Below are 9,744 nucleotides of genomic sequence, written 5' to 3' on the forward strand. Positions count from 1 at the left end.
AATATCTACATGTCTATAATAATTTCTGTATGTCTGTAATAGTATCTATATGTCTATAATAATAATGTCTGTCTTTCAATAATATCTATCTATACATATACATATTTCAATAATATCTATCTATACATAATAATAATAATAATAATAATAATAGCTATATGCCTAAAATATCTGTGTCTATAATAATAATAATATTTATATATGTATAATAATATGTATAAAAGGTAAAGGTAGTCCCCTGACATTAAGTCCAGTCATGTCTGACTCTGGGGTGTGGTGCTCATCTCCATTTCTAAGCTGAAGAGCCAGCGTTGTCCGTAGACACCTCCAAGGTCATGTGGCCGGCATGACTGCATGGAGCGCCGTTACCTTCCCGCCAGAGCGGTACCTATTGATCTACTCACATTTGCATGTTTTCGAACTGCTAGGTTGGCAGAAGCTAGGGCTGACAGCGGAAGCTCACGCCGCTCCCCGAAATCGAACCTGCGACCTTTCGATCAACAAGCTCAGCAGCTCAGTGCTTTAACCCACTGCGCCACCGGGGGCTCCAATAATATGTATACATCTATAATAATAATTGCTATATAATATATATAATAATATCTGTATGCCTATAATAATATCTATAGGTCTGTAATAATATCCATACATCTGTTGCCTGTTTTTGCTCGATAGATATTTAGCTCTGTGCACCTTCTATTTTTTATCAGTTCTATACTAATTTATGCGATGTTTTTGATATGAAATAAATACTTGCTTTTCGGAAAGCCTGTAAAACTTTTCTCTTCCGACAAGCTTTCGATGGGTGAATAACTCGGGACTATGTCTGTTCTTGTTTTTATTGTATTGTAAAGTTAATTGTATTGTTTTAATCTACTGCTGTAAACCGCTCCGAGCCAAATTGGGAGTAGTGGTATACAAGTCAAATACATAAATAAATAAATAAAATAGCATCTATAATAATAATGCCTATATGCCTTTAATAATAATATTTGTGTCTATAATAATAATATCTAAATGCCAATAATAATATCAATACATCTATAATAACAACAAGAACAATAATACCTATATAGTATCTTTGAACTGGGTTATATTGCAGTGTGGACTCAGGTAATCCAAAGCCTTTTCACACATCCATATAACCCTTTGGTCTCGAGGAGACTGAAATGGGCCTATATTAGGTTTATTTCTTTATTTATTTCAAGCATCTATATCCCGTTCTTCTCACCTCCAAAGAGGGACTCAGAACGGCTTACAATAGGCAACCATTAGATGCCAAACAATACATTAAAGCACACAGTTACAATTAAAACAGCAATTAAAACCATTAATTAACATTCAATTTAAAACAGTCCGTATGACCGTACATAAATAGATTTTGGCATTTTATTACATTAACTTGCACCATGCAAATAATGTCTAAATCTAAGTAAATTCTAAATCTAAATGTACAATATTCACATAAAGTAATTGATTTATTATAACGTTTATAGTACTTTTATAGTATGGTAGATTTTAATTTTTTTAGCGTTCTTAGTTGTTTGGTTAGAACTAATATGGGGTGAAAAATGATCAAATTTCAAAGACAAGGGAACACCAATTTAGGAAGAGTTGACAGAACTGGAAAGAGAGCACCAGGAAGTTTACGACAAACCTCTAAAGTTCCCTGGATTGCACGCACTGTCAAACTAGGTTTGACAAAGTAAGCGATTCTTCCCTCAGCACGGCAAACCTCAATTTTGTTTTTTCCTTTACCAGACAGGAAAACCATCTCCCCATCATCACCCTCAATGACAAGCCGGGCATTATTTTGCAACAGTGTCATCTCATTGTAAAAACCATGGATGGCTTGGTTGAATTTTTCCACCATGTGACTTGGGACTCCTGGTATACGGCTGACTTTGTTTCTCATTTTTTCCAGTGTTTCAATAGATAGCGGATGCGTCTGGTGCTTGATTCTCTCCCAGAATAGCTCCCAGTTGTTGAGCTCCAAGCTGTTCACATTGACTATGCACTTTGCTGTTCTCTTTTCACACTGTACTGAGATCTCACAGTCTCCATGAGGTGAGATGAAGAGTAAACTTGATTCATCCCATGTGATGTGCATTTTGGGTCTCTTGCTGAAGAGTTTTGGATACTTTGGCAATTCATTTACTATGTGCAAAAAGCACAAGCTTAGATTCCCAGATAGCAAGCGTTGTTCGGCCAATGTGTTGCATACTTCTCTAATTTTCTCAGCTCGCATTGCTACTGGCACTTGACATAATCGCTCCAAAAATGTATCTGAGGCCATCCCCATCACCTGGTATTGAGGATCTCCATTACTAACAGTAACATATATCCTGATATCTCCATTCCCTGCTATAAATTTTAGGTCCTCTTCATTCTCATCAAAATTAATTACCATTTGGGCATTGCTTTTTATGGTCGTAGGTTCTTTGTCGAACTTTTGAATGGCCAACATGAAGCATTTCTTCAAGGTGGGAGTTAACACATTCCATTTCTTCAAGCCATCTCTCACTTCTTTTAAAGTTTGGATGTTGAGTCGCTGTGGCTGAGAGCGTAATCTGCTCAGATACATGCGTGCAGATGGGGCTGTCACATGGTAGTTATAGTCACCGGCAAAAATACTGATCTTCCACTCTCGCTGTCCAGAGCCAAACTCAAATTCCTTCCCATCATAACCCTTGAGGACCATCTGGGCATTTCTCTTCACATACAAGGGTTCTTTGTGGAAGTTCTGAATAGCCTCAAGAAAGCAGACTCTCAGCCCTTCATCCATCAATCCATGATCTTCCAATGTGTTCCTCACTTTCTGTAGGTTTTCAACACTTAGAGGAAAACCTCTTGTGGCCTCATCCAGCATTGTGGATGGGCCTCTTACATGATACTGGGTGCCACCAGCACAGATGATGATCTTCCATTCTCTCTTCCCTGCCGCAAATGCCACTTCTCTTCCATCATCCCCTTTGAGGATCACATGAGCGTTTTTCATCACCCATGGAGGTTCTTCAAAGAATTTCTCTAAGAGAACTTGGAAGCATGTTCTCATGCCCTCATCCATTGTTGCTGAACGCTCCAACATGTCCCTTACTCTATTCAAGTTCTCAAGAGTCAGTTGATATACCAAGGTCTGCCAGATCTTCCAAATAAAGGCTGAAACTGCTACGATCAACACCAAAACCACTGTGATCATTGTCAGACTTATCCAAGAAGCTCCAAATTTTAGATATATTTGGAATACCTGAGCTGAGTGCCCTTTACAGGCCCTTTCACAGCTGTTACTATTGTTGGTCAGGTATTTTCAAACAGTTTCAGGCCTGTTCATTCCTAGTAAAATACATTAGGTTCTAGTGGCTGATCTTCCCTCCTTCAGCACATCTGTTGGCTGTGAACTTACTCTCCTGGTTTGGGAGGAAACCTGTAGCTCATCATGTTTTGCAGGAAATCTGTAAAAAAACAAACAAACAAACAGCAATCTATTTCTTGTAAAGCCTTTTTCTAATTGTTATAAAGATGTCTCTATGACAGAAAACAAACAGGTTTATAAAACTGTGTATCAAATAATGACAAAGAAAACAACAGCCTGAGTGTAAACAGCAACATAAAAAGCAAAATAAAACAACATTTAAATATTAAATAATAATTAAATATTAAAATAAAGTTGGATGGTGTTGGGATTTGCTATTGTACATTCTATCTCCTGCTTCTCTCTTAGACTGATGTGGGTTTCCACCTCAAACAGAGATAGAGGGGGGGGGGGGGGGGGGGGGAGAGAGAGAGAGAGAAAGAGGGAGAACGATGCTAAGAATGGCAACAGGATTCGAAAATTACATTTTGAGTGTCTCTTGGGACCAGAAATGTTTTGTTTTTTGGAATATTTACACATACAAGTTGATGGTCCTTTGTCCAAAATCCTTGGATATGTGGATGTGGCCCTTTTTTTCTCCTTTCTCTTTTTCCAATTTTCTCTGAATACCAATTGTTCCCCCACTTTCCATGTTTCTATTTCATATCATACTATTTTATTTTATCTTTGATGTATATATAGAATAAAAAATTGATTTGGATTAAAAAAAAAGAAGATTGCATTTTGAGTGTCTCTTGGGACCAGAAATGTTTTGTTTTTTGGAATATTTACATATACAAGTTGATGGTCCTTTTGTCCAAAATGCTTGGGTATTTTGGATTTAAGACCTTTTAAAATTTGGAATATATATGCATATGAGGCATGGTTAGGTACTGTCGGAATCTTCCTAATTCGGAATAAAGTCGGAAAAATTACCTTTTTTTATGTCCCTTTGCCCTTCGGAAGCTAGCCTTGCCATTTTTCTTCCGACACAGGAAGTGAATCAAAAGTGACTTAGCATTTGTAGGCAACAAGCAGCTTGCATGCTGGGATGCTTGCCTCCCAGCCAATGAGGGGAGAAGTTTTGGGGAGGGTCAGGTCGGGGTTTCGGCACAGCAGCCATCTATATCTATAAATTTCCTACTGGCGTCCAACGGGGAAGCAAAACTCTAAAACCCCTCCACAAAACTCCACCAAAATTGCCATGCCCCAAGGACAACCCACTAGGTACAAACTAATCCAGTCAGAAATCAAAACAACACAACCACACACAGAAAAAACGGCAAAACAACTGAGCATGCGCACTGGCGCAAAGTCCCCAGCGCGCGCGCACACATGGCCGAACGGCCAACACACTTCCCTCCCTCCCTTGCCCCGCCCAGCGCGAACACGTCACCGCACTTCCCCACACACGGCACACACACACACACAAAGAACGCCACTTCCCCCCGCCCCCTTCCCTCCACCCCCTCCTTCATCTTACTCCTCCCACGCTGCCTCCAAGCCCCGCTCCGCACACTCCAAGCCTCGCCGCGTCGCATCCCCACCGGAAAGACACGCCCCCTCCCTTTGCCCCACCCCTTCCCTCCCTGAGACACTCCTGGAAGGAAAGGGGTGGGGCGAAGGGAGGGGGCGTGTCTAACTGTAGAGGGAGGGAGGAGGGAAGGAGTGAGTCACAGAGGGAGGGGTGGGGCGAAGGGAGGGGGCGTGTCTTCAAAGTCGCCCCCTCCCTGAGTCACTCCTTCCCTCCTCCCACCCCCTCCGGAAAGACACGCCTCCTCCCTTCGCCCCACCCCTTTCCTTCCAGGAGTCAATCAGGGAGGGAAGGGGTGGGGCGAAGGGAGGGGGCGTGTCTTTCCGGAGGGGGTGGGAGGAGGGAAGGAGTGACTCAGGGAGGGAAGGGGTGGGGAGAAGGGAGGGGGCGACTTTGAAGACACAATGATGGATCCGGACCAAAGCATTCAATATGCCCAAATATCCACACAGATGGCGTTTGAGGGAAATAGACCTTGACATTTGGGAGTTGTAGTCACTGGGATTCAGAGTTCACCAACACTCAAAGAGCATCCTGAACCCCACCAACGACAGAATTGGGGCAAACATGCCACACTGAACCCCCATGACCAACAGAAGATACTCAAGTTTACACACAAGCATAAAGAAGGGGGAGGAAGGAGGGATGCCAGAGAGAGAGAGAGAGAGAGAGAGAGAGAGAGAGGGTGAGTGAAGGAAGGAAGAGAGGCCAGGCAGAGACTTCAAAACTCTTACTAAAGGCCACAGCAACGCGTGGCAGGGCACAGCTAGTTGCGCTATAAAAGGGAAGCACATGGGTCAGAGGCTCATTGCGAGCCCGGGAAAGGAAGAGGAAAGAGAAAGGGAAGGGAGGTTGTGAAGGGAGGTTGGAAGAGCAGGGCAAGCGGAGAAGGGCTAGGAGCAGGGCTGTTGCCTGCCTGGGCTACCTTGCAGCCGCTTGTGTGTGTTTGCTGTTGGGGTTTGGGACGGGTGGGCGACACGCGGGAGGGTATAATATTGGGGTGTGAGGGTGTAGTTTATTTCCTCAGTTTGCCTTGCATTGCCAAAAAGTCAAAATATTATCCTTCAACTTCAACTTCAAAAAGCCAAAAAGGCCTGTGTGCTTACTTGCTTTGTGTTGCTACTGAGGACACACTACAAATCCCATATAGTCAAAATATTATCCTTCAAAAAGGGGTGAAATCAACTTCAAAAAGTCAAAATGGCCATTAATGAAACGATTCGGGAATTTCGGAAATTTCTGAATTCAGAATTCATTTCCGAATTAAATCACCCCAATATCCGAAGCGAGTTTTTAATATATTTTTTTGATCAAACAAGCCTAGTGCATTTGCCTTATACTGAAACTTTGCCATGGCTTTTCACAAAGCAAATAATCTAGATGTTTTACAGCTGTGCAGAAGGGGGCTATGTCAACCAACATGATTCTATTGACTTGACCATACAGAAGATCTGGTGTAGCTAGAAACTCATGACATACAAGAAAGGGAAGTAACCTACCAAGACATTTTGCTGCCCGAGGACGTGTGGGAAATGGTGCTCCACTGATTCCACAGGTTAGTGTATCCGAGGAGGAAGAAAATCTCACAATCATCTTTCTTAGAGCCGTTCCACCCACCCATATAACCCAGAATATCAAGGCAGAGGATGACCTGGGAAGGAATCCCACTGGGGAATTGCAGCACACCAAAACACCTGGGAGTTACCCTGGACCGTTCTCTGACTTACAAGAAGCACTGCTTGAATATCAAGCAAAAAGCGGGCGCTAGAAACAGTATCATATGAAAGCTGACTGGTACAACCTGGGGATCATAACCAGATATTGAAGACATCTGCCCTTTGCTACTCTGCTGCTGAATACACACATGCCCAGTGTGGAACACATCTCACCATGCCAAAACAATGGATGTGGCTCTTAATTAGACAAGCCACATTATCACAGGGTTTCTGCGCCCTACATCACTGGAGAAATTATACTGTTTTGCCAGTATTGCACCACCTGACATCTGCTGGGAAGTAGCAGCCAATAATGAAAGGGCCAAGGCAATGATATATCCAGCCCATCCCCTGTTCGGATATCAGCCAGCATGCCAATGTCTTAAGTCAAGAAATAGTTTTCTAAGATGTACAGAAATACTCACGGGAAAACCGCAGCAAGCGAGAGTCCAAAAGTGGCAGGTTAAAACCCAGAACCTCAATCAATGGCATGAGAGTGCGGAGAAGAGCAAACCACAGACTACCTGCTGCAATGCAGCCTGAGCCCTGCCACATGCACAATGGAGGACCTTCTTATAGCAACACCAGAGGCACTCCAAGGGGCCAGCTACTGGTCAAAGGACATTTAATAGAATACCAAGTTTTTAAACTTTCTGTTTTTATAAATACAACGGTACCCTTGGTTCGCTCCTGATACGATAAATAAATAAGGCAGATAATCAACTGGGTTATTCAAGTTCACACTGCCATATAATCCAGTTCAATGTGGATTTTATACAGTTGTGTGGATGGGCCCCTAGTTGCCAGACCCCCCCCCCCCCCAAAAAAAAAAGAAAAACACCAGGACAGAGCTCCTATCCCTTTAACAGTAGTGTAGATGACAGAATTTGAGCAGAGATTGCTTGTTATATAAGTAATAGCAATTCCTTCAACATAACTATGAAAGAGGCAAGAGCAGGCATGTAGCCGGGGGGGGGGGGGGGCCTCGGGGGGCTTCGGCCCCCCCCCCCCCCCCCCCCGGAAATTCTCATAGTGGTTCGCGAAAAGGCCTTACTGGTGCATTATTTAAACTGTTATGTTTATTCATATCATGATCTGATCACTATACTTAATATATCCCATATGCATGGGGGTGTTGGGGTAATGATACAAAAGGTTTGCTAGGCTAGACCCTCTTTCACTCAGACTCAGCCCCCCCCCCCCCGAAACTCAGCCCCCCCCCCCGAAACCCCCCCTGAAAATTTTTTTAGCCCCCCCCCCCCCCCCCCGAAATGAAATCCTGGCTACGGGCCTGGGCAAGAGTCACATGTAATAGTCACTTGAAAACCGTAATTGTTTCCTATTGTTGTTACTAATCATCCAATAACAGAGGTTGTGTCTATACCACAGAATTAATGCAGTTTGATTCCACTTTAACTGCCATCCTGGGAGTTGTAGTTTAGTGGAGCAACCACACTCTTTGACAGAAAAGACTAAAGATTTACACTGAATGTAGCCATGGAAGTAAAAGTGGAGCTAAACTGCCTTAATTCTACAGTTTAATAACTGCCTGGTAGCTGGGTTGCTGTAAGTATTTTGGACTGTATAGCCATGTTCCAGAAGGCAGTGTTCCTTCTGGAACATGACCATACAGCCCAAAAAACTTACAGCAACCCAGTGATTCTGGCCATGAAAGCCTTCGACAACACATTACCTGGTAGCTTTTCACGGAGCCCAGCATGATGCAGTGGTTTGAATTTTGGACTGCATGCTGTCAAAGTACCAAGTTCAACAAAGAAATATGTTGGGTGGTTTTAGAATGACAGAATCCCAGAACTGGAAGAGACTCCAGGGGCCATTCATTTCAACCCTCTGCCATGCAAGAAAGGCACAATCAAAGCATTCCCAACTGAATAAAATCCCACATATCTGCTTACTGGGATATATGGCAGTGTGGACTCAGATTACCCAGTTCAAAGCAGATATTGGGGGATTTTCTGCCTTGATATTCTGGGTTATATGGCTGTGTGGAAGGGCCCCCAGCTCAACAGTACAGGGTGGGAGAAGTTATGTTTCTGCCCGTGATGTAAATTCCCAGTTAATGTGTGTGTGCAGTTAGGGAGGCTGCTTTCACCTCCTGCACACACACATTGTTTGTCTTGCAGAGGGAGCTCTGCCAAATTCTTTGTTCTGGTGTCAAGGAGATGGCGAAAACTAGCATAGACATTACAGGAAACTGAGATTTCATAATCTTTCTGCATCTCTTGCCTTAAACATCCAACAAAAAATCAAGCAAGTGCTCGGTAGCTTTTTTCAGAAAGCCTACATACTGTAGTGGTTTGACTGTTGGACCAAAGGTGCATCTACATTGGGCAAACCCAGGCCCAGGGGCTGGATGTGGCCCTTGGGCTCTTTTCTCAGATCCTCCTCGCTCTCACCATCCTATCCTTTCTTCCTTCTCTTTCCTTACACCTTCCCTCCTTCTTTCTCCCTCCCTCCTTCCTTCCCTTCTTTTCCACTCTTTTGTCCTTTCGTTCCTCTTTCTTCCCTCTCTCCCTCCCTCCTCCCTCCCTCCCTCCCTCCTCCCTCCCTTCCTTCCTTTCTGTCTTTCCTTCCATCTCTTTTTCCTCCCTCCCTTCCCTTCCACACTTCCTTCCTTCCATCCTTCTCTTCTTCTCTTTCTTCCTTGCTTCTCTTTTTCCTTCCTCCTTTCCTCCTGGAGGATGGTTAGCTGGGAGAAGAGAAGACTGAGAGGGAACATGAGAATCATGTTTCAAGATTCAAAAGGGTGTCCTATTGAGGAGGAAGGAGGGGGGAAACTGACTTCCTGCTGCTCTGGAGACCAAGGCACAAGGGAACAATGGATTAAAATGGAAGGGAAAGAGATTCAATTGAAAATACTAGGAAGATCTAGGAAGAGTAAGGTCTGTTGGAGAGTGGGGTAGGCTGCCTGAGGGTGTGGTGGAGTCTCGTTCTCTGGAGGATTTCCTGCAGAGGCTGTCTATCGGGAGTGCTTTAGTTGTGCCTTCCTGTATGGCAGGGGTTTGAGCTGGATGGCCCTTGGAGGTCTCTTCCAGCACTAAGATTCAGGATTCTATATCAGGAGTAGGCAATACAGGGTCTAAAATGGATACACTTTTTCTCTCCCATCCACCAACTCATCC

General features: G+C 43.7%; 1 protein-coding gene across 1 annotated transcript; it reads right to left on the reverse strand.

Annotated features, from left to right (window-relative positions):
* Positions 1-610: 610 nt before the first annotated feature.
* On the reverse strand, positions 611-6,453 carry LOC137096372 (uncharacterized). The gene is made up of 2 exons (XM_067465526.1): positions 6,386-6,453; positions 611-3,452 (listed from the first exon to the last, which is right to left on the reverse strand). The coding sequence occupies exon 2, from the start codon at positions 3,197-3,199 to the stop codon at positions 1,583-1,585; it is 1,617 nt and encodes a 538-aa protein (XP_067321627.1). The 5' UTR covers positions 3,200-3,452; positions 6,386-6,453; the 3' UTR covers positions 611-1,582.
* Positions 6,454-9,744: the final 3,291 nt, after the last annotated feature.

The sequence above is a fragment of the Anolis sagrei genome, chromosome 2 (genome assembly GCF_037176765.1).
Source record: "Anolis sagrei isolate rAnoSag1 chromosome 2, rAnoSag1.mat, whole genome shotgun sequence".
Taxonomy (NCBI): domain Eukaryota; kingdom Metazoa; phylum Chordata; class Lepidosauria; order Squamata; family Dactyloidae; genus Anolis; species Anolis sagrei.